Source organism: Centruroides vittatus, unplaced genomic scaffold (assembly GCF_030686945.1).
Source record: "Centruroides vittatus isolate TY-2023 unplaced genomic scaffold, ASM3068694v2 contig_1916, whole genome shotgun sequence".
NCBI classification, from domain to species: Eukaryota; Metazoa; Arthropoda; class Arachnida; order Scorpiones; family Buthidae; genus Centruroides; species Centruroides vittatus.
In genome coordinates this window covers 209,045-233,956 of record NW_027121179.1, presented here as the reverse complement: position 1 = coordinate 233,956, position 24,912 = coordinate 209,045, and the positions used below count along the sequence as shown (strand labels likewise).

General features: G+C 37.6%; 1 protein-coding gene and 1 long non-coding RNA gene across 3 annotated transcripts; both read left to right on the top strand.

Moving 5' to 3' along the window:
* The first annotated feature begins 8,284 nt into the window (after nt 1-8,284).
* Nucleotides 8,285-8,589, top strand: LOC136970312 (uncharacterized). The gene is made up of 2 exons (XR_010879969.1): nt 8,285-8,373; nt 8,449-8,589. It is a non-coding gene; the product is annotated as an uncharacterized lncRNA (long non-coding RNA).
* Nucleotides 8,590-12,738: 4,149 nt separating this feature from the next.
* LOC136970340 (28 kDa heat- and acid-stable phosphoprotein-like) lies at nt 12,739-24,220 on the top strand. Of its 2 annotated transcripts, none has more exons than XM_067264774.1 (6): nt 12,739-12,843; nt 23,016-23,119; nt 23,194-23,283; nt 23,361-23,485; nt 23,556-23,707; nt 23,777-24,220. In XM_067264774.1, the coding sequence occupies exons 1-6, from the start codon at nt 12,834-12,836 to the stop codon at nt 23,839-23,841; spliced, it is 546 nt and encodes a 181-aa protein (XP_067120875.1). In that variant the 5' UTR covers nt 12,739-12,833; the 3' UTR covers nt 23,842-24,220. The 2 variants fall into 2 exon arrangements, with proteins under 2 accessions (XP_067120875.1, XP_067120874.1); XM_067264773.1 differs by having other exon boundaries at nt 23,194-23,286.
* Nucleotides 24,221-24,912: the final 692 nt, after the last annotated feature.

The window sequence follows — 24,912 nt, the reverse complement described above, 5'->3', positions numbered from 1 at the left end:
AAGATTTTTAAGAAGTTTCCAAATAACTACGTGCATAAATCAATATGAAATTGTGACTGCTTTTTCGAAAGAATGTCATCAAAATTGGGGATAAATTTCGTAACATTCAACATTACAACTAAGGATAGTCTAAAAACAGCATTAAATGGCCCACCAGTGGTTGAATGGATAAAATTACTAAACACAGATTAGTCGCTTGCTGGCCACCTAGTTTTCCATATTTTCTTCACGAGTCTAACAAATAATGGCCAGTTTCTCATAAAAGTCCTTTTGGGTGGTATTGCTTCTTGGCAGATTGCCCATATGTTACGTTATCGTAATCAAAAAACAACATTAATGTAAGCATGGGTAGAAGGGGCTCCCGTATATTAGGGCACGTGCCTCCTTTTCATCTGTGTTGCCTTTTTCCTAATCTAGGAGGCCCCAAATTCCATTATTAAACAAACGGCAGAAAATTCATTACTTCTAGCTTATTGCACAAATACAAAAGAAACCAATGAACATTATTTGCCTATTGTCCCATGCAACTTGGCATTGAAGACACGGAATATTTCTTCTTTTCGTTACCAAGTTAGCCTCGACTGCAATTAGGGCCACGTGCAACCAGGTCTTTACGACTTATATAAATCACTTGAATTTTTCTGTTTTAATTCTCGCAAAATGTTAGAAATATTAATTTTTAGAAAAGAAATTGAAGCCACGGACCTGATATGAAGCCTTAACGGGCCACCAGTTACCAACTCCAGGTTTAAAGCTTCTTGCATAATGTATGCTGCCCTTTCTTTATAGCTTGTGTCCTTCTATAGTCTGGTGATAGTGTGTCTATAGATAAAACATTCCTTAGTAATGCCTAGACAATTGAAAGTAGTTATTAAATTAAGGCCAAAGGCGGGCCTACAAAATATTTTAAAATAATTTATTTACTAATAACGAATAAACGTTTTATTGTTTTTTTAAAAATAAAACCAGGCAAAATTCTGTTTTCAAGATAATTGTAAAAATGCCGAAAATGGCTGGAACAAAGAACAATTGCATTTGTATTGTTGTATCATTAACAATTAGCACAAATGTGCATTCCATAATTGACGCCAACCACGACGCGCGCCATTAACCCCGTCACATCATTTATAAGTAATATATTTCATACGCTTTGTAATATTTCATGAAATTCGGTGAAGAATTCTGCTTAATACTCAAGTTGGTATCTCCTATAACGTGATTTCCCACAATGCGGTATTTTCAAGGAATGTATCTACTGCGTTGTAGGAGGCCTACCTGTATCTGTATTGTTACTAGGGTTTAATTGTCAAGAATAGGCACAAGCAATGTTATACATTATTTTTTTACCCTATTTTACCATTTTACAATTTGAACAAAGAGTCATACCCTTTTTTATGCCCAACATCCTTATATATAAAAGATGCATTGATGACATCATTATTTTATGGAAAACCGAGCCCAATATTAACCTTTTCATAGGTGCAATGAACAATAACCTGTATGGCCTACGTATCAAGTTAGACCAGATGAGCAATGCAAATGAAAACTTCTTGGACATCAATTTGCAATTGGATGGCAGCAAGATATTACAAGCAACTAAGATCCATTACAAGTTTTGCTACACTCCATTATTCATCCCAGCCAATTCAGCAGACCCCTTCTCTTACAAAATAGCTGCCTTCCGTGCCCTAAGCAAAAAAGCATTCACCCACAACTTTAAGTTCGAAGACACACTGTCTGAATTACAGCGCACACAGTCACGCAACACGGATATGGCGTAAAATTAATTTATAACACTGCTTTTGCCTATTCTTGACAATTAAACCCTAGTAAAAATACAGATACTCGCACTCACAACACAAATAACAATGGTCCCTAGCTGTGGTTGAATATAACCACCACCTCGACTCTATTTACAGAGAAATTGCAACACATACAAACGAAGAGATTGCTTACAAGAGACCCAATACTATATACGACCTTCTGCGCAATGGCAAGAACAAAATAGATTTAAAAAATTCGCTTCAGGAATATACTCTATTCCTCTACGGGATGACAGGTTTCAAACAGAGCTTGTGTATGTTGGATCCACGAAACGATCTCTCGACAGGCGTCTACGTGAATACAAATATGACATCGATCACAACAAAGATACCACCGCCCTATCGACTTACGCCTCGACACCGGGCATAAGTGCCAGACTGATCAGACTCTCACACCGCTTGCAACACATACGATCTCTAGAAATCCTTGGAACACATAAGGCCGGATTACAAGCGGTCAAGGTTAGCAGCCTGCCGCCCTGGGGGACCCGAGATCGAATCCGGACGGGTCGAAAAATCCCCAAGAATTTTTCGGGGGATGGTCCGTCCGGATATGTCGGTCCCCGTCCCTCACCACCCGGCCGCCCCATTGTGGGCCTGGCCGAACCTATAATGGGCTTGCTATAAGAAACCCTCTTAGTGCCCGCAGGGCGGAAAGAGTTAAAAAAAAAAAAAGGCCGGATTACATACTAACTGCATCAATTCCAAAAATGCTATTAATATATCTCAAGCTTGGAAGTTCTGTTACGAGGGTGACGACAACCCCCACAGCTCGGTTTAACTCGCACATTCATCTGTTGCATTAATTGTGTTTATAATGCATATTTACTTTCGTTTGTAATTTCGCGTGATATCTACGGCAGCAATACGCATGCATCCATGGCAGCGGCGGGATGGTCGAGCGGTCAAGGTGGCAGCCTACCGCTCTGGGGGACCCGGGATCGAATCCGAACGGGTCGAATAATCCCCAGGAATTTTTCGGGGGGTGGTCCGTTCGGATATGTCGGGCCCCGTCCCTCACCACCCGGTCGCCCCATTGTGGGCCTGGCCGAACCCATAATGCGTCTACTAAAAGAGGCCCTCTTAGTGCCCACAGGGCGGAAAGAGTTAAGAAAAAAAAAATGCGTCCATGGCAACGCCCACAACAGTTTTATACAAAAGATTTAAAACGTTCTAAATGTTTAAATCGTATCGTGAAACTGTTCTTCGAATCTCAGTATTTGTAAACCTGACGAAGACCAAATTCTAAGGTCGATTAAATATTTTTCTTGGATAATCAAAGGTTTTAGTGAGTCATTTGTATATAATTTCCTGTATCTTTATAAGAAGCTGTCGAATTTATCTTAAAGGTATTTTTAATATTAACTTTATCCAGTTTGATGTTGCATTAATACGCGAAACCCGCGACCGAGGAATCTTTCCGAAAAGCGAAATCCTAAGAATTTGATTGATTTCATCCGATGGACGAAAAAGACATTTAAACGAATTTCGAGCAATTTTCGGAGAAATGATCGAGCCTCCAGACGTAGAATTTAAAAAGATCGTCTTTTATCTGTTCACGGTGGACATTCTGCACCACGTGAATGCAGAAAATAATTTATTTATCAAATTCCAAACACAAGAAAATGGTTGAAGCAAAATTTAAAAAGAAAAAATTATAAATTAATTTTAAAAAAATAAAATTGATTTTTTAATTCGAATATTTACGTAATTCGAACGTTGTTGATGCGTCTTTTAACGTTTGTTCGAAATTAGTCACGCATGACGATTCGCAGTTGGATTGTGTTTCTTGTTGTGGTCGGACGTGCTTTTGTCGTGCTCTTCGATTGCGTGCTGTTTTTGAGTTTGAGGACTTTTGCAGAGAAGATTAACGATTATTCAGGTAAGTCTTAGTCCATATTGACCCTAGACGTAAGAATTTATTTAATATTACTTGGAGGATCGGTCCCAGCAGACGTCTCGGCACATCGTTCGAATGTCGGCCGTTTGCGCTTCGGATTGGAATCTTTTAGATTTAAAAGGGCAGCTGCAGTCATCATTTTGCTTTTCTCGGAAGAATTTTGCTTTAAGCGTTAATTTAAGCTTTTGTTTTCACCGGACTAATTGCAAATTTTCTTTTCTTACAGAATGAAGACGTTGGTGCGGCTTTCGAGGCGGTTCCGACGGAGGCAGGCGGTGGCGCCGGAGGGAGCGGGTTCCTCGGACGACGCGGAACGAGTCTGTCGTTTCGTGCCGTTGGAGGAGCGGGAGCTCGACGAGCGAGAGGCAGCGGGTGAAGAAGACCTTCCCCAAGTGCGCGTGGCGTGGCATCCTCCCGGAGTCGGAATCATGCGACACTACACTCTGGGTCCAGTGCACTTGGTTAAGGTCTTCGGGGTCATCCGGCCACAGACCTTGCTGTGGCGGATGTAGAAAATGACAGCTCGTCCGAGTTGACATTTTCTGGTTGGTCGCGTTCTGCCCGTTCGTCCGCGACGGCGACGCAACCGCCATGCCGAATTCGGAACGGGGAGGAATCGGAGGAGAGAGCCGCCGAAGTTGAGGGACCGTGCTGTCCGTGGTTTCGTTGCTGCGGACGGCTGCGATTCCCTTGGCCTAGGCGGTGATCCTCTTCGATTTCCTCTTCTTCACCCGGATGCAACTTTCTTACCGGATTCGACACTTTTCAACCGGACTCGACACCTTTTCTCAGACGTGACTTCTCTTACTCGGTCGTGACCCACGGACTTGTCTCCCGAACCTGACACTCGGGAGACAAGTCCGACGACAACGGATTTGACTCCCGATTGTGACCACCCGGACGTGACACTTTTACTCACAGGACGCGACATTCGGCCGATTTTTCTTCCCAAACAGCTGTTATGAGGATTGAGCTTCCGGTTAGTGTAGGTTAGAATAAGCTAGGCTAGGCTAGGTCAGGTCTTTCGCTCTTCTCATAACACTGTTCGGGAGGAAAGACTGTCTGATAAAGGTAATAATAGTAACCTTAGGTGATAAATGAATGAACTTCTCGTTTTCTCACTGCCTTTGTGTTTTCTAGGAACATTTGGGAGGGAGATTTTTCTCCCTCCCCAACTTTACCACCAAGAGGATCAAGTGGACAAGTGAATATTATCCGAAATCTCCGATGGTAAGAACTCTCGTTTCATTTTTTAACACATCTTGTTCTCGTATTGTAATTTACTGTTTTTCTGTTTATAGACATGCCTAAGAAGTTCTTTGATTACACAGACACACACACACACGCACGGACATAACATCACTGTACACGAAGATATACACCGTTTAACCTTTACTCGAATTCTCGCACTCACGCACTATACGCCAAGCGCCTCGTTCTGTGTAATTCCACACAATGAAACAACCCGAACACTCGCTTCCCACAAATCCAACCCCTGGGTCCTCGTCCCGGGAAGTGGAAACGCCAATTTTAAAGATTAAAAGACTTCAAATTGGCAGCCGAAGGGGCTCTGGTAATTACACATCTTGCATGGATTAAACAGAATTTCACACATTAGCATCAATAATCGTTTTGTGATGAATTTTTCTGTTAAATTTAGTGTGGTAAAAAAAGATCCACGATGTGGGCAGCTGCGAACTGTATGGAACGGGACTTGACAGACCGCCCTGGGTTGTCTAAACGGTATATCAAAAGTGTCCATCAGCAAAGTGTTGTTCAGCTTTTGCTTGTCAGCAGCGTGTTGGTCAGCGAGTGCCGAATGAATTGTACTGTACATCATCGTCTTATGTTTTCACATAATAACACAATTATTAAACAAAAACTATTGATTTCAAACAAAAACATCTGAGATGTGTTTTTGTTTGGTACACAATGTTACCAAAATATAAGTTTTACTACAGTATTAATGCAGTCCTGAATGAGACGGTCAGGACCTGAGATCTAAAACTTAGGGGTCAAAATCACTCATTCGAAACTGTAATTTTAGCTTTGCTATTATTATATTAATATTTTGTTTTATTTGTAATATCATTTAGATGTTTTTTTTTAAAACTTCATTTCTCATTTTAAAGGAATCATCTGTTAATTCTGAAAGAGCTTCTATTCTCTTTTCCATCTGTAACTATTATAATAAGTATTAATTTTTATTAATGATCATTAATTTAATAAGATCATTTTATATTTTAGTATGAACAATTTAAAACATTCAGAATAATGCAAGCAATAGTTCTTTTTAGTTCAATAAAACTTAATTATAAATTAATAGTTTTGTATTACTGTTGGGATTTACTATACGAATTTTTGAATTTACAAGAAAAAATATTTTAATCGTATTCACTATTACTAACAAAATAATTTTTTTTTTATTTACCAAATGTGGTTAACGTTACCTTAGGTAGCCAAGATGGCGGCTCGTCTCTAATTCCAGCTTGGAAACAGAGGGACGCACGTTCTAACCTAACCTAACATATTCTAATAATTTGGTTGCTAATAATTATGGTAATTTATTCGAATAGGTTAGGTTAGGTTAGAATGTGCGTCCCACTGTTTCCTTGCCGGTATTAGAGACGAGCCGCCATCTTGGCTACCTAAGGTAACATCAACCCCAAATGTTTTTCGTGTAAGGAATTGAAATTCCTAATCGGTCGTTAGCAATTTCTATATTTTACGTATTTAGTCCAGAATGAGAAATAGTTGGAAAACATTTTAAAATATGTCTTATGTTTCTCTTCCGCATTATTTTCTCTCTTCGCGACACATAACTGACAGATTAAAAAAACGACTTTCTCGATGAATTAAAGACTACAGAAATGCGGCATGTTTGTCACGTGATGTAAACGCAATATCGGATAAGTGTTGCCAGAAAGTTTAATATAATTTTTTAATTTTTTATTATTTTTTTCAAGCGTTTCCGCAACTTTCGCAACGATCATATTGACCACCTCTGGAAAAATATTTCTTAATGATCTAAAGCTCCAGCTAATTATTAATTTTATTATTTTTTCGTCATCTACTACGAACACGATCGTTTTATTTTATTAGTCTTTTAAATGAGCATTTCTCTTTTAATTTATGTTACCTTGTTTTCATATATTTTACTTTGTATTTCATTCACTCTTGTGTCTCCCTTAATCGATGCGAGTTGTGATTACCATAGCACCTTCGGCCGCCAATTTAAAGATAAAAAAAAAAAAAAAAGAAAATACAGCTTTTTTGCAGATTTTTGCTCTTTTCGATTGCTTATATTTCGGCAACCGCTTTATACAAAATCTTGAAATTTTGCACACTACCTAAGAAAGCAATTTTCCCTCAAAAGACAAAATTACTAAGTGTCTGAGAGACGGAGAAATCGACCCCAGAAAATCGGCAACTCTGATTCCTGTATATGTAGTTTACTTGTCGGGGAGTCACTATCATGACTCCTGATATAAGACACTAGATTATTGGATCAAATTTCATCCGTTATTATTAAATACAGAACGTCCTCAATATACGTCATTCTTAAGTTCCTAAAACGCGTCGTGAAAGAAATGGTGTACACCGAATATCAATTTCTCACCGAAATAATATATTATGGTACATTGTTGACCAACTAAAAACAATTTATGTGCAAGTGTCTAGTGTACAATAAGAAACTGTTTATATGGAAGTGTCGCGGCTTGTTATACCTAGTATAACAAGGTGACGGCCGGATGTCTGAACGGTTAAGACTTCGGTCTACCGTTCTGTCCTCGATTTGGGCTGTTGAAGAACCCAGAGCGGTCTGTCAAGTCCCGTTCCATACAGTTCGCGGCTGCCCACATCGTGGATCTTTTCTTACCACACTAAATTTAACAGAAAAATTCATCACAAAACGATTATTGATGCTAATGTATGAAATTCTGTTTAATCCATGCAAGATGTGTAATTACCAGAGCCCCTTCGGCTGCCAATTTAAAGTCTTTTAATCTTTAAAATTGGCGTTTCCACTTCCCGGGACGAGGACCCAGGGGTTGGATTTGTGGGAAGTGAGTGTTCGGGTTGTTTCATTGGGTGGAATTACACAGAACGAGGCGCTTGGCGTATGAGCGCGTGAGTGCGAGAATTCGAGTAAAGGTTAAACGGTGTATATCTTCGTGTACATTGATGTTATGTCCGTGTGTGTGTGTGTGTGTGTGTAATCGAAAAACTTCTTAGGCATGTCTATAAACAGAAAAACAGTAAATTACAATACGAGAACAAGATGTGTTAAAAAATGAAACGAGAGTTCTTACCATCGGAGATTTCGGATAATATTCACTTGTCCACTTGATCCTCTTGGTGGTAAAGTTGGGGAGGGAGAAAAATCTCCCTCCCAAATGTTCCTAGAAAACACAAAGGCAGTGAGAAAACGAGAAGTTCATTCATTTATCACCTAAGGTTACTATTATTACCTTTATCAGACAGTCTTTCTTCCCGAACAGTGTTATGAGAAGAGCGAAAGACCTGACCTAGCCTAGCCTAGCTTATTCTAACCTACACTAACCGGAAGCTCAATCCTCATAACAGCTGTTTGGGAAGAAAGGTCGGCCGAATGTCGCGTCCTGTGAGTAAAAGTGTCACGTCCGGGTGGTCACAATCGGGAGTCAAATCCGTTGTCGTCGGACTTGTCTTCCGAGTGTCACGTTCGGGAGACAAGTCCGTGAGTCACGACCGAGTAAGAGAAGTCACGTCCGAGAAAAGGTGTCGAGTCCGGGTGAAAAGTGTCCAATCCGGTAAGAAAGTCGCATCCGGGTGAAGAAGAGGAAACCGAAGAGGATCACCGCCTAGGCCAAGGGAACCGCAGCCGTCCGCAGCAACGAAACCACGGACAGCACGGTCCCTCAACTTCGGCGGCTCTCTCCTCCGATTCCTCCCCGTTCCGACTTCGGCATGGCGATTGCGTCGCCGTCGCGGACGAACGGGCAGAACGCGACCAACCAGAAAATGTCAACTCGGACGAGCTGTCATTTTCTACATCCGCCACAGCAAGGTCTGTGGCCGGATGACCCCCGAAGACCTTGGCCAAGTGCACTGGACCCAGAGTGTAGCGTCGCATGATCCCGACTCCGGGAGGATGCCACGCCACGCGCACTTGGGGAAAGTCTTCTTCACCCGCTGCCTCTCGCTCGTCGAGCTCCCGCTCCTCCAACGGCACGGAACGACAGACTCGTTCCGCGTCGTCCGAGGAACCTCCTCCCTCCGGCGCCACCGCCTGCCTCTGTCGGAACCGCCTCCAAAGCCGCACCAACGTCTTCATTCTGTAAGAAAAGAGAATTTGCAATTAGTCCGGTGAAAACAAAAGCTTAAATTAATGCTTAAATTCTTTCGAAAAAAGCAAAATGATGACCGCAGCTGCCCTTTTAAATCTAAAAGATTCCAATCCGAAGCGCAAACGGCCGACCATCGAACGATGTGCCGAGATGTCTTCTGGAACCGATCTTCCAAGTAATATTAAATAAATTCTTAATAAATCTTTAATCTTCTCTGCAAAAGTCCTCAAACCGCAAAAAACAGCACGCAATCGAAGAGCACGACAAAAGCTCGTCCGATCACAACAAGAAACACAATCGAACTGCGAATCGTCATGCGTGACGAAATTCGCACAAACGTTAAAAGACGCGTCAACAACGTTCGAATTACGTAAAAATTCGAATTAAAAAAATCAATTTTATTTTTTAAAAATTAATTAATAATTTTTTTTTCTTTTTAAATTTTGCTTCGACCATTTTCTTGTGTTTGGAATTTGATAAATAAATTATTTTCTGCATTCACGTGGTGTAGAATGTCCACCGTGGACAGATAAAAGACGATCTTTTTAAATTCTACGTCTGGAGGCTTGATCATTTCTCCGAAAATTGCTCGAAATTCGTTTAAATGTCTTTTTCGTTCATCGGATGAAATCAATCAAATTCTTAGGATTTCGCTTTTCGGAAAGATTCCTCGGTCGCGGGTTTCGCGTATTAATGCAACATCAAACTGGATAAAGTTAATATTAAAAATACCTTTAAGATAAATTCGACAGCTTCTTATAAAGATACAGGAAATTATATACAAATGACTCACTAAAACCTTTGATTATCCAATAAAAATATTTAATCGACCTTAGAATTTGGTCTTCGCCAGGTTTACAAATACTGAGATTCGAAGAACAGTTTCACGATACGATTTAAACATTTAGAATGTTTTAAATCTTTCGTATAAAATCTTTGTGGGCGTTGCCACGGATGCATACGTATTGCTGCCGTAGATATCACGCAAAATTACAAACGAAAGTAAATATGCATTATAAACACAATTAATGCAACAGATGAATGTGCGAGTTTAACCGAGTTGTGGGGGTTGTCGTCACCCTCGTAACAGAACTTCCAAGCTTGAGATATATTAATAGCATTTTTGGAATTGATGCAGTTAGTATGTAATCCGGCCTTATGTGTTTCAAGGATTTCTAGAGATCGTATGTGTTGCAAGCGGTGTGAGAGTCTGATCAGTCTGGCACTTATTCCCGGTGTAGAGGCGTAAGTCGATAGGGCGGTGGTATCTTTGTTGTGATCGATGTCATATTTGTATTCACGTAGACGCCTGTCGAGAGATCGTTTCGTGGATCCAACATACACAAGCTCTGTTTGAAACCTGTCATCCCGTAGAGGAATAGAGTATATTCCTGAAGCGAATTTTTTAAATCTATTTTGTTCTTGCCATTGCGCAGAAGGTCGTATATAGTATTGGGTCTCTTGTAAGCAATCTCTTCGTTTGTATGTGTTGCAATTTCTCTGTAAATAGAGTCGAGGTAGTGGTTATATTCAACCACAGCTAGGGACCTATTGTTATTTTTGTAGTGAGTGCGAGTACAGATAGGCCTCCTACAACGCGGTACCTTTACAACGCGGTGGAAAAACGCGAAAAATTGTTTACAACGCGGTTTAGAAACGAATTATCTTTCACATAACAAAAATCGCGACGGATCACATAACATGCGCCGCAGTTCGGTGTACAGAGCTAAATGTTCTCGTGAACAGCGTTTTTTCGACGTTGGTGTGCTTTTTCATAAAAGTTTCAGGGGAAGACCGGTGTTTAGAGAGATGTGCATTATTTTTCGTAAAGACTAAAATATATCACTAAATTTTCGATCATTTATACTCTTTTAATAGATGGGAACCACAAAAATAGTCCAAAATACAGTATAAACTTTTATTGGGTGTGTATTTTTAACAACATAGTGAATCGACGGCCGGATTGCCGAGCGGTCAAGGTGGCAGCCTACCGCTCTGGGGGACCCGGGATCGAATCCGAACGGGTTGAATAATCCCCAGGAATTTTTCGGGGGTGGTCCGTTCGGATATGTCGGGCCCCGTCCCTCACCACCCGGTCGCCCCATTGTGGGCCTGGCCGAACCCATAATGGGCCTTCTAAAAGAGGCCCTCTTAGTGCCCACAGGGCGGAAAGAGTTAAAAAAAAAAAAAAAAACATAGTGAAAGGAAAGTTATTTTTTGCGATTTTTACTGTCTGCAAAATTGATTGAAAAAATTTTAGCCATAACAATGCAGAATAAAAAGAAAAGATCGTCGTTAAAAAGAAAATTTATATAGATTTGCAAAGCAAGGGCAAACAATCTCTAATGACAGATATTTAAAACCTAAACCTACTGAAAGTGCAGTTTAACTTGTTGATGAAACAAGCTCAGATCTTGAAATAAAGCTAGTCAATCATTCTCGAACAACGATAATAAGTGACGATGAGGACTGAATTTGTGAGCATAACATTGTTTCTTTTTGATTTTGACTTGAAATTATATTCTTTTTAGTTTTTATATGATGTTGAATTTTATTTATGCTTTTTATGTACATAAATTTAAAAAATGATGAAAATGTTACACCATAAATGGCAGTTTCTCTCTTTTTATAACTGAATCCCAGTTTTTGTATTAAACGTCTTGGAATTATTTGAAGATTCGCTTTTATATTAATAATGTTTTATTAATTTAAAAGCAAATTAAAGTTATATATTGTTGAAAAGTGAGAAACGAAAAGTAAAATTCGGTACTTTTTTGTTGGTTTTTTTCAATTTCCGACTCTTCCCGTTTACACAGAGTCCTTTTCTCCATACCCAGGTGGGTATGGAGAAGGGCTCTCAGTGTAAACAATGGCCAAATGGATAAAATCAGTAAACAGTGGTCGCGGGTTCGTGCCTAGCGACAAGCCGGTTGCGTGGCGTTTTCAACGTTTTATTCACGTATCTATCACTAAAATAAAGCCCAGTTTCCTATAGAAAAACCCTCCAGGTAGGCGCGCACTCTTGTCTGATCGCTCGTACGTTGCTTTACTATACCACATTAATCTATGGTTTGTTCGTCTAGACCCACTATGGAAGCGTCCAGATAGTGGTGGACTTGGCCTGACATATTCGGGAAAGACCAAATGGCCAAGCGGTTTAGGTAGCATCTTATCACTTTTAGAACTCGGGATCAAATCCGGACGGGTCAAAAAAAAAACTGAAAAATTGGTCAATTGTAAGCCTAGCCCAATCCATCGGGCCAGATAGCCGAGCGGTTAAAGTGGTGCCTACTTCTCCGGGGGACCCGGGAATTTTTCGAAAATGGTCCGTCCGTATATGTCGGGTCCCTCTTTCACCATCCGGCGTGCCTGGCTGAACTCATAATGGAGCTTAAAGAGACCCTCTTAGTGACCACAGGGCAAAAAGAATTTTTTTAAAAAAAGAAAATACAAAAATATCCGACGTTCTTCGCTCTCCGAGATTCGATTCTGGTCCCCAGAGCGATATGCCGGTCCATAACCGTCTCGACCACCTTCATAATTTTTTTAAAGCTACTTTTAAAGTAATTAAAATATTAAATATATTAATTTAATTATTAAATAAATTAACATGTTAAAATTTCACGAATTATTTAAGAAAAAAAATAAATAAATAAAAGAAAATTTGGCTATTTTTCTCAGTCGGAAACGAGTGGCAGTCGGTAAAAGTCGATTTCATCAGAAAGAGTAAGTTGTCGTTTGGTGGTGATTTTTCTAAAAAATAAAACTCCTTTACTAGAAATGCCTAAAGGTAAGTTAACATTTATTAAATCAGTCGGACGAATTTATTAATTTACTCGAATCCGTTGACATGCGTATTGAGATAAATTGAAAATATTCCAACGGATTTTAAATAATTCTATCGTGAAAGGGTTTCCATTTTTTTTTTCTTTTTTTTCTTTTAAATGGAATCGTATTTTCTCTTTTGTGACGCATTTAGTTTAAAATTCAAAGTTCAAAGAAATCGGTTGACGTAACGCTTAAGGTACCATCGGTCCTTTTATGCGCTCGGATGGTTTACGTTATCGGTTACACGTGTGTAATTGATTATTTTAGTAGAAGTAACGTTTAGGTGTTTCTTTACATATGCGCGTGTAAACAAATGACCCGAGTGTGACCTCCACGTAAATAACTAGATCAAACGAGATTTCACGAGTTCGTTGCGTTAAATAACGTAGCTGACGTAATTTATCTGTTAAAAATGTATTATTTATTTATGTAAATGTGAAATTGCAGTTATGAAAGAGGGGTTTGTTTTCCCGACTGACTGTGCCACGAAGGGTCCAACTGCAGGACACAAATGATGCCGTCGGGATCTTGATGGAGACGTGGACCGTGCTTGCGGGAGTTTTTGCTCCTACGGGCACGGTTGAAGAAACCGTACCCCTATATGCAACCATTTGTGAGATATAGCCACCCGGAAATTGGACTGCTTTCGTGGTGTGACTCCGAGACCGTCTCATTTGACGACTTAGCTCGGCTTTGACTGGCATGCTTGACCGTTTGCATAATACTTGACGCCTCGTAGTTTTGGGGTGGGAGGCTCGTCCCGTTTGGGTGCCGACGGCCGGTGTTGGATTATGCGTTTTGTCGGCGTCGAAGTGAGTGACAACTCGCTTCCGACCAATGCGGAGGATGGAGAAATGTGGTCATGTCAGTTTAAGGTAAAAACTGCTTTTGGTCGGTCGAAGTTAATGCATTTATTATTCATTGTGGGCACCGGTTGCTGTACGTTTGTGAGCAAGTTATGTTTATTTGCTTGCAAATGTGACGTCTGTGAGCGAGATGGCAACCAGAACTGCCATCTTGGGGTTCCGCATTTGGATACATACTTTTGCAAAGGGTCACATGTTGGACTTTCTTTTACTCTTTACTGATAAATATCATTACAATGTCTGATCACTGTGCTGGGCTCTGTTGAGTGTATAGCAGGTTTAGTGGAGTATGCAGCATGTCCACTGATTGCACACAGAAGTAGGCCAATTTCGGGGGACTATATGTTGCAAAAAGTTGCATGTAGAGAGGTATGGTTTCTTTGACAATTTTTACTCCTATAGAGAGGTTTCAAGGTCGCATGTCACGTGATAAAACACACGTTTGCTCCGCCCATTCGCCATTTTTGTGGTAGTTTTCGCTCGCTTAGCTTGCACGTAGTCTGTTATTCGACGTCTTTTTTTAGTTTAAACGTACAAAAATACTGCAGTTCTATTATCATGGATTAAGTTAAAAAAGATTCTTTTCTTGCAAGCTATTCTAGCAGTCTAACAGGACGAGATGCAGCTCTGTACGAAGAGAAAATTTCGTTATGTCAAGGCGATCCATACGAAGCCAGTTTATCAGACTTTGTCGTATATCAAGAGTTGTGGCCGAAAGTAGAATTTGGTGACATTATAAACTATTTGGTTTTTACAACAAATTTCTACACCCTGTCACAAATGAAAGCTTATAAATCTTTAGAGGCCCATAACTATTTAACAAGTGGCTGGGTTTCTCCTGATATAAAAGTAAAAGTAATTAATAACAGCGAAGTAATATTGCTTGGAAAGATATGTTTTCTTTTGTTTGTTTAAACTCGTGTTTTTACGTATTTCTTAAGTAAGAATTTTTGTCTGAAAGTAAAAATCTAATTAAAAACAGCCGTGGAAATTTTTTAATTCAAATTGTTCAGTACCTTTATTTTCTAGTTGAAACTAGCATATAATAAGCCTACTTGCTTTTAGTTTTAACGTGTAATGTTTATAAGTTTGCACTAGCTAAAGCCTGAAATTACGTTAGTTATTCGTTTATAAATGCATTATACCTAACTAAATTAATATAAGCAAATCAGTAAACTCTTTTAGGTTTTAAAATATAACTTAGTGTTTATTAACGTAAATATTGAAATGAAATGTTTCTGACAAACTCTTGTATTGATATTCACTTTATTCGTAATGAAATTTTTCCGGTTAATTCTCGAGAGCCATGCAGTTTGCCTTCGTCGTGAAAGCTCCTCAGTTTGAGATCCTTGATGACAAATAATGCCGGGAATTTTAAAAAATGATGTTCCTTTGTTCTTGAGTGAACTAGCATTACACCCAATTACACAACAAATTACCATAGTGATATTTGCGACGAAAAAAACAACACAAGAACTCCAGTTAAAACGCACGTGAACACACACAAAACGTAAACGAGTCACAAACAGTCACAAAGATGGCGCTGGACAATTGCGCATGCTCATGACGTCACTCGTGATGTCGACATGAAACCTCTCTATTGGCATGGTGTACGGTCATGTTAAAGTCCCAAGTACCTCATTCAGATCTGTATTTGTGCCTTTCGTTCTGTTGACTGTGAATATATCTAGCTCTTTAAAGAGTAAAGCAGTAATTCTCAAAGTATGATCTGAGATGCATGAGCGTGTGTCGGGTGTTGGACGGTCCAAAGACCGACCTGCGGCTATATTTGCCGACAAAGAGTTGAGAATCTGAGTTTACGGTAACCGATCGGAACTCTCGTAATTAATGTAAAATGAATGCCAATTGATTGACTTTGACTCTTTGTCCATGAATAGGGCCAATAGTCATTTTTCCAAAATTCAATTCTATGCTGTTTTGCCAGAGAAAAGAACATTTTTGTACTTTGTCACCTCTTAGGTTACTGGATAGACCTGATATTTTGGTGCACATTCTATAATAATGTAAGGTGATATTTACAGAATAAGAATTGGATGAGGGCATGGTTGCTGTTCCTTTGTAACTTGGTTTAAGTGATTTGCAGATTGACGACTTTGTAAACTGCTGATTTTAGACACATGCTTCTAGTGGACTTTCGTTGACAAAGTTTTTGTAGTTATTGACATAGTAAATTGTCAAAGTTTAATACAAATATGCTTTAATAATTTTTATTTATTGTTATAAAATGTACAATTGAGGTTAATTATGTGTACTATAATGATCTGATCCTGTATATATAGATATAGAGTAAATCCATTCTAACTAATTGACGTTTCCATTAGGAAAATGCTTGTTCGTTAAAGGAGTTCAGTAACTGGATTGCTATTTATTCTGTTATTTATACTTTTTACTAAATAAAGCTTAAAACTTTCATCTATTAAAGCATATTTTAATTATAAACTTGTTTCTAAGGAACTGTCATTGATAAATTTTTTATGGGTTATTAGAAAATTGCTTGAAAAGTTTAATGCACCATATTAGTAAGTAAAATTTGAAATTCTGATAAATACAGGTAAGTACCACATAATGACATTCTACCTAATACATGGACTGCATACACAGTAGAGGTCCCATAAGATTACAGAGCTGATTCAAAGCTGCCTATACCTTTTCTGTGTTTAGATATTACTTATCATTCTGTACATACAGCCTATAAGGGAAGCAGACTATATCATATAAGGTTTATCTAAGTATTCAGAACACAATGTATTTTTTGGAACATATTCTCATCATTAAGCAGGGCATATCTATAGATATTTGGAATTTAAAATTTGTTTTCTATAGAACTTGTATTGGAAAATTTTTACAGATACCTATTGATGAACTTTGACATAATTTACTTCTAGTTTATATGTTTAAAATTTAAAAAAGTTGTAATTCCATGAGTCTTATTCCACACAGAATATATCAATTTTAAATTATTGGATATTTTCCAGTGGAGATGTTATAAAAAGTAAATAAATATAATTCAAACTTTCTAAGTATTTTTGTATCTTATTAACAAGTTAAGCTTTAAGTTAAATTTAGGTATTTGCAGTTATAATTTTGCTTCTAGTAATGAAGTTACTTGATTGCTGATTTATAGTCTGTAATATATATATATACCATATATGTCGGCGGATAAGACGACCTTTCAGATAAGACGAGGTATAAATTTTCATCAAAGTTTTATGGTTTTAGCATATATCTGTCTTATAAGACGACCCCCAAACTATCAACAGCCTATGAATTTAGTTTAGATCAGCGATCATCATCTGAATAATAATGCTGTATAGTGTATACGGAATTATGTCCTATTTGTAATTTTTTGAAAAAACAAATTTTATTTTCTTGCATCTGGCAGCACTGCCTTGCGCTTGTTGCAAACATTCGCACTGATTCGGGCATTCGGGTAATGACTGACTATTCACAAAAACATTCTATGGGCTATTCTATTTTGTGCACAAACCCTACTCTCTTCTAGTAAATAATTATGGTTTGTCTGTCTTTTTATAATGGTTTTAATTTATGTAAATTTCAATCTAATTTTTTTTTGTATCTGTCGTATAAGACAATCCCAGATTTTGGGGGCTATTTTTTATGATTCAACTATCGTCTTATCCGCCGAGATATACGGTATATATGTACTACATATTTAAATTTAGTTGATGTATTTGATTGAACTGACTAATGATTGATATGTGGACAAGTATATGTTTTATATTGGATGCCTATTAATAATACATGCATGAGATTATCGTAGGATACGACCAGGAAATTTAAGACTTTTTTAGAATTATAACAAAGAGGTCAGTAAATGTCACTTCAAATATTAAAATATGATAGTCAAATAGAAATCCCAAAAAATAAAATATAGGAATAGCGATTGATGTATTTTTTACCAACTTATACTCATGATTGATTCTGGCATTTCAACATCTATGTAATCTTGCATTTGTTGACTACTCTTCTCAAAGCTTCATGATAAGTTCCTTTTTCATCTCAATTGTTGATATTACAACCTTCCTTTTAGGTTTCATTGCTTCCACACACTTCTCAAATGCCATGGTTAATAATTGTTACATTGTGTTTAACTTTAAGAAAGTCTTTGTGTATTATTAACAGCTGTTGTTATGTAAAACATAGATATGTGATATAATCATAACATTCAATTATAAAGAATGACAATCTCACATTATTGCTAATGTGAGATTAGTTCTTAGGTTTAAAATAAGCATTTAAACAATTTTTTTCACATTTTGTTTGAATAACATCAAGTCTTCAGATAAAAAGTATATTGGACATATGCTTTACGAATTTAGGAAAGGATATAACACCATACAAACAATAAAAGCAATTTGTAATGTATATGAGAAAGATGCTACTAAACTTTGAAGACCAAAATTTCTCAAATGGTATTTTTATAAACTAAAGGATACAGAATATATGGGTGCCCAAAAGCCGTCAACAAAGAAAATTCACAGGAAAAAATTGTCAAAAATCAATGAATAACACACAGTGTACTGTATTATATTGTATGCTATTCTATTCATCCAAACCCACCAAAAAAATGTACGAGCGTAACAAGAACGAGAGACAACTTGGATGCACAACAGATCATGTTTACGCTTTGAGTGCATTTTTGTCAGTTATATAGTGGTACCTCGTACTTCAAATGCTATGTATATATATATATATATATTTATTGTAGAGAATTATTCTTTTGATTTTATGCCAGGTGTTCAAATTTTAAATAGAATACTAATGTTAGAAATATTATATAAGAATAAGTATATAGAAAGTAATAGAAACATGAGCTGATCGTTGTATATTGGATCACAGTTAGGATATTTTGTGGATTGATTTCCACACACTTGAGATTGTTTCAATATCTTTGTAATTGATTGCTCTGCCTTTGTGATCATTTACAGATCTGAAGTCTTTTAAGTGCTTTAGGTTTACTGCATCCTGTGCTGGTTTTACTGTAGGAGTTTGGTCTGTGATGTTTACTGCGATATCATTGTCCATGGCATAGACATTACTGTAGTAGTGGGTTCCCTTTTTTTTGTTTCCTTTGTGTTTCTATAATCTCACATTGAGGTAGTGCAGCTTTGCTCCTATGTACTTTAACTTGGTATTAAATCTACAATCTTTGAGGGGATTTAACCCATTGATCATACTTGAGAGGTATCCATGTTCTTTTGCTATTTGTTTGATGTGCTCAAATATTTTGGGCATATATGATGGCTCTTTTAACTAAGGTGGCAAAGGCTGTGATTTTGAAGTTGTGAGGATCTTTAAACTCTTCTGTTACAAGTAGAGTTATGGGATGGCTTTCTTAGACTTTGGTGGAGATTTGTCCAACAAGTAAAGTGAACAGTATGGTGATTTTCCCGCTCAACTTTTAGGTGTAAGCTATTCAGGTTGCTTCCGTTATCTTGTAGAAAGTCCTGTAGATCAGATGAAATTGTCCATGTATCTTGTATACAAGACTTTGTTTTGTGTGTATGATGGTAAGACTTCCTCCTGCAGTTCTCAAATGAGTCCCAATAGAGGGCTGCCATGGACACCCTTATTCCCTGTGTATAGATTTTACCTTCAATTTGAAGAATGATAGATAGTTTCATTGTGGCTCCGAGTGTAGCTTTTTTTGCTTTAATTAATTGCCTTTTTTTTTAACTTGGATAATTAGCAAATATCCTTTTATAACTGATCCTCATAATTGGGTATTAAAAGTTTTATACTACAGTTTGTATGCCATTCATATTTGACTTACAGTTCATGCAATGAATGTTGACTATTTTTAAATCTAATTATGAAATGGTCCAAAAGCAGGACATTTTTTGGGATAGTATATTAAAAAGGATAATTGCCCTGCCTAATTCAGGAGTCTGGCTATTTTGTACTAATCACACTTGTCAGTAATTGTTTTCAGAAACAACATAAATACTAAAGTCTAGTATGCTGTTCACACCAAGTTTACTATAAATACGAAATATAACTCACTGTGTACGGTGTTATCAAATATTTTTCATTTCTTTCGAGTGCTTTCGACGAATGTATTTCTGTTGTCGTCAGGCGAATAAACAATTTTTTTTATATATATTGAACAGGAATGTTCGAAACAAAGGCGAACACACAAAAATTTAAATATAACATTTTTTAGTGACATTCAATATGAATCTACGATTTTTAAATACGTACGATGTTGCGAACGTGCTGTAATACGGCGCATGCGTGGTACTGTTTCTCGTCAATAGTGTGAGATGTGACATAACTTGCCGTTTAATCACTTGTATAGGGCGATCCATACGTTGGGCAGTTCCAGCGTAGGTGCATTGCACGTTTCCAACGTTGTTATGTATAGTGATTCCCACATGAAGAGGAGCTTTCGGTCATTGCAGGTCCTGAGTATAGAAGATTGAGCCCATAACGGGTTATAATTCATGTCGCGCACCCTTTTTGCGAGTTTAGTGTTGTATCTTCCTTTTGCCACATCGTCTTGGTGTTCGGTCAAGCGGGTAGCCAGCATTCTTGCTGTGGCCCCAATGTATCTCGTACTACTCCCCGTAACGGGATTTTCTAATGGAATTGCATAAACTCCTGACCTCTCAAAAATAGAGAACTTGTCTCGGTCATTGCAGAAGAGTCTGCGTAAGCTAGGTAACGGAGAAAGAGGCAGGAGCAGACCATGCTGCCGAAACATGTGGCAGATGCGTAGCGAAAGTGGACCGAGGTGTGATAACACTGGTTGCACAAGTGTAACTTCCCTCCTGTTAGTTAACGTAGTGCATGGAAACAGCGCTTTCTTGACTCTGCTGGGTAGATGCATGTACTTAGCACGTGAAAAACCCGCTGCACGTACGGCTAAGTTAATGTTGTTTAATTCACTGTTTATAAGCTCTTGGGTTGATGGTAGCAAGAGTGCTCTTCTCAGTAGGGCGGTGATGGCGGCATCAACGTAACATGCAGGCTGGAATGCATTTGCAGGGATGATGTACATAAATACTTAAGAGTGAACAACTAAGGAGTATCGATTAGTTTGAATTAAAAGATAAATGAAATATTTATTTTCTGGCATCCCAAGCAGTCTCAAATCTCTTTGTTATCCTCATAAGTTGCAATCTAAATCTTAATTTGTGTGTAATTTCTAAAAATATCACTTGGAACTTTAATTTGTAGGTGCAAATTTTAATAATAAGCCATTAGGTTTTTTAAAATTCAGTATCTGCCAAATATATAAACATTTTAATGTATCGGTTAACATTGAAACTCTGAGGGTCTATCAGAAATTCTTTCTGCTATGAACAAAGTTTTCGATTGCAATCAAGTCTAACTAGAGTACCAGTTGACGCCCCATGCAGGTGTTCTCGTTTTTGTAGGTGTTGCATGTGCATTTGTGAAATATGAAAAGAAACCTGCAGTCAATGTGTACAAAGTGTCGGGGTTAATTCATGTCTAAGAAAGGATATAGTTAATGCAATTTCCTTTCAAGAAATGCTTTACATGTGAGGAAGTAATTTGTTGCAAGAGACCCAAGTTCTTCACGACAATGTTTGTCCACATGCCACAAAAGGTACTACCGAATTTTTGAGAGGCCGGAAACGTGAAATTCCTTCCAGCTCACCACTACTGCCCCAATTTAATCCCCTGGACTTTTGCTTTCCAAATTAAAGAAATATTTGCAGAGAGAAGGAATTGAAACAGATTTTTTAATTTTAATCCTTTCTATCATTTTAGAATTATGTTTTGAGTTTAATATATACACAATGTATTGCCTCAACATAGTTTTATACGTCTCTTCCTTGAGTATTGTTGAGGCAATACATCGTAGATACGAACAGTGAACAAGTCGCGGATAATATATACACAATTATCAATTTACATGATTCAAAAATTGTTGTAAAGATGACAATTTACATTAATAAACAATAGACCCAGTTTTATGGGTATCAATTAAGTAAGCGATTGAAAATATTTCTCGTAAGCTCAATGTCATAAATTAAAATTACATACGTTCCCAGAAATACGCCACTTGTGAAAATGGGGAACAGGAGGCAAAACGTTTATAAAATGAATGTCTTGGCCGCCGAGGTGGTTCGACATCGGCCTCTCGCCCGAGGAATGTTGAATCAAATCCAGCCAGTCTGTTCCGGGTCTGTCGGAGCCATCCTCGTCATGTTTCCGTTGCAAGTTGGCACCTGGCCAAACTCTACGCGGATATGGAAAAATTGTCCCACTACTACTTATGGGGCAGAGAGTTAAAAATGGGGGGAAAGAATGTCCGGTTAAATCATTAGATATATATTCTCACAGAAATTGCACTCAAGCAAAGACATTTTGTTCATTCTTTTAATAAGCTGTCTAGACAGTATTTCGAAGTGTTTTTACTTACTTTGCTATATTTACACAAATTCTTGTTTTCAATATACTTTTTCTAAATTAAAAAATAATTGAACCTAAAATTATTAGAAGAAATACAGATTGGTACTAGAAATCAAATGTTTTTGTTTGATTTCTAGTACTAATTGAACCTCTTTAATCCAGCATTCTGCAGTTTGGCACACTTTAGATTTTCCACTACTAGTTTGTATGTACATCTGCTGTGTCCATTTATTCTATTCAAACAAAATTATTTAAGGGAAAGTCAAAGTGCCAGAAGCAAGCTACATTGCAGCAGTGGTCAAAGGAGGTTGTTAACAACTCATTCAAAGACTTGTCCCGACAAAGAAAACCTACTTTGCTGTACACATTTGACGAGCATAGAGACCCTAACGACCCTGCTCCCTTGTAGACACAGCTGACCTTTCTGACTTCTGACGTAATCTGAGACATAGGAACTAAAAATATTTTTGGTTTTGGACTTAACATTACATGAAACAATAAAATCTTGTTTGGAAGCATTAATAGTTGCATTATTTCTTGAAGGTTGGTTCCACCTTTGATGATAATGTACTGTGTGTATGGAATAAGTACATAGTTAAGTAGGTGGTTTCCTTAGGGGTCTTAAAGGACAGCTTCTTAAATCTGACATTTTTTGTAGTATTGAAATGGCTGGATCCCTAGGCCAATGGATTGAGGAGGTTCGACCCATAATTTCTTGATTGTTTTGGTGTCGAATTCTAAGTTTGTGTGTGCAAAGTAATTGTTTACAATTAAGTATTGTAAGATTTTTACCTTTATGTTAAATTTAAAAATTAGGTTTGAGCAAACTGTTGTACTTTTATAGGAAGAACTAGAGGTGGCGGTCATAAGGGTCAACGTCGACATTTTACGAATCCGGACGAATTAGAAGCACAACAGGAAAAGGCCGAAAAAGAAAGAATTTGGAGGGTAATTGTAAATTTACAATATAATTTGAATAGGATATTGATTAGACAATATAAATTTTTGACATTGTCAAATAGGCAAAACACGGAGACATCGAAAGTGATGAAGAAGAGGAAGAAGAATCTAGAAGTTCGTCATCAGAAGAGGAGGAGGAAGAAGGAGGAGAGGTGGTTATTATATATTATGTTTGTTTAAAGTTAAATCAATATCTGTGGATATAATAATTGCTTCATAAATTTATTAGGTCAAAGCAAAAGGAGTGCAGCATTTGATTGAAGTTAGCAATCCCAATCGCACCGCTGCAAAAACAAAAAAAGTACCGCTCCTAAACGAAAATACCGAACTGCCTCAATTATCCCGAAGAGAAAGGTAGGAAACCACATCCGGTTGGTTTTTTCCAAGAAATAAACAGGTTATTCATCCAATTTTATTTTTAAAGGGAGGAATTAGAACGTCAGAAAGCTAAAGCACATTACATGAAACTGCATGCAGCGGGTAAAACAGAACAGGCTCGACAAGACATGGCCCGCTTGGCGATCATAAGAAAACAGAGAGAAGAGGCGGCCCGAAAAAGAGAAGAAGAGAAAAAAGGTAACCACCATCCATACTTCGGAAGTAAATAGATTCGACATCTAGACGTAATCAAATTTTTCTTCGCAGCCAAAGAGGCAGCCCTGAATGCAAAAACTGAAGCCGTAAACAAGGCACTCGGCAAGAAGACTTGACACCGACACGAGTAGAGTCACATTCGTTCGGCCGAGAGCCGGTGTACAAAGAAGATCCAGCGTCCTGTCGCTTTTGGCAGTCGAAACGATACTGTGTCACGGCATTTTCTCCTCTTCTATTATCAAAAAAATTTACACCAATTTTTTTTTCCTTAAACTTCAAAAATATTACAAAGAAAAATAAATGTGAGGATACAACTGCGACGGGGTAAAACCCTTACCGAATCTGTGAGTCTTTGCAAACGTCAATCTTTTCAAATATGTAGTTAAAAACCTTGAGGTCTGATAGAATTTAATAACTGTTGTATCCATTAAAATTTTATATTGGTTCATAAAATACTCTAGTGTGGACTCTAATAAAATATCGGAATAAACTTTACTTTTTCTTTTGTCTTATGAGTTAAGACCGCATCGAGAGGAAATCATAAGTTTGTTTTCGCTCGAAATTCTTCTCGAATATTGGGAAACAGACGTTCCAAATATGGGGAACGTTTGGAATCTTGTCTGGCTAACACAGTCGCATAGCAAGGCATAAGTCTACCACCCCGGAGATCAGAGTTTGAATCTGATCCGTATTCCATAATTCGACAGTTAGTACAAGTCAAACCGTCATTCTGAATTCTTCGTTTGTGCTTGTGAATCGGGCTTGTATCGTATATGTAAATTATTGTTTTGCAATCGTATTGTGGCTTTTTATTTTCACTTAAAACTTAATTTACAATAATATATTGATACGTATTTACATAGTCAAGCATTTTGGATCCAAACTGTAAACCGTATTGATAGTAATTTGCAAAACTTGTATGAAATTCTGTTTTGTAATTAGGCAGAGGTTCCCAAATAATTAATCATTTGCAAATTTCTAAAACAATTTATAGCTACAGATACTTTAATTTTAAGTCGCAATTAAAAAATTTCTTTAATGTATAATTGCAAATGTTTAAAAATTCCTAACTTAAAAACAGATAGTTTATACGATGACGAGAAATACCCATATGTGCGGAAACAATTTGTTCTTTTAGACATGTATTTATTATTATTGTTATTCCCTATTGATATAAATGGTTAAAA

Bases quoted from the DNA above. Each gene is read 5' to 3' on its own strand.
- LOC136970340 (XM_067264773.1), top strand. The intron at 23,120-23,193 runs GTAATTGTAAAT...ATTGTCAAATAG, and splicing joins AAAAAGAAAGAATTTGGAGG to GCAAAACACGGAGACATCGA. The intron at 23,287-23,360 runs GTTATTATATAT...TAAATTTATTAG, and splicing joins AGGAAGAAGGAGGAGAGGTG to GTCAAAGCAAAAGGAGTGCA.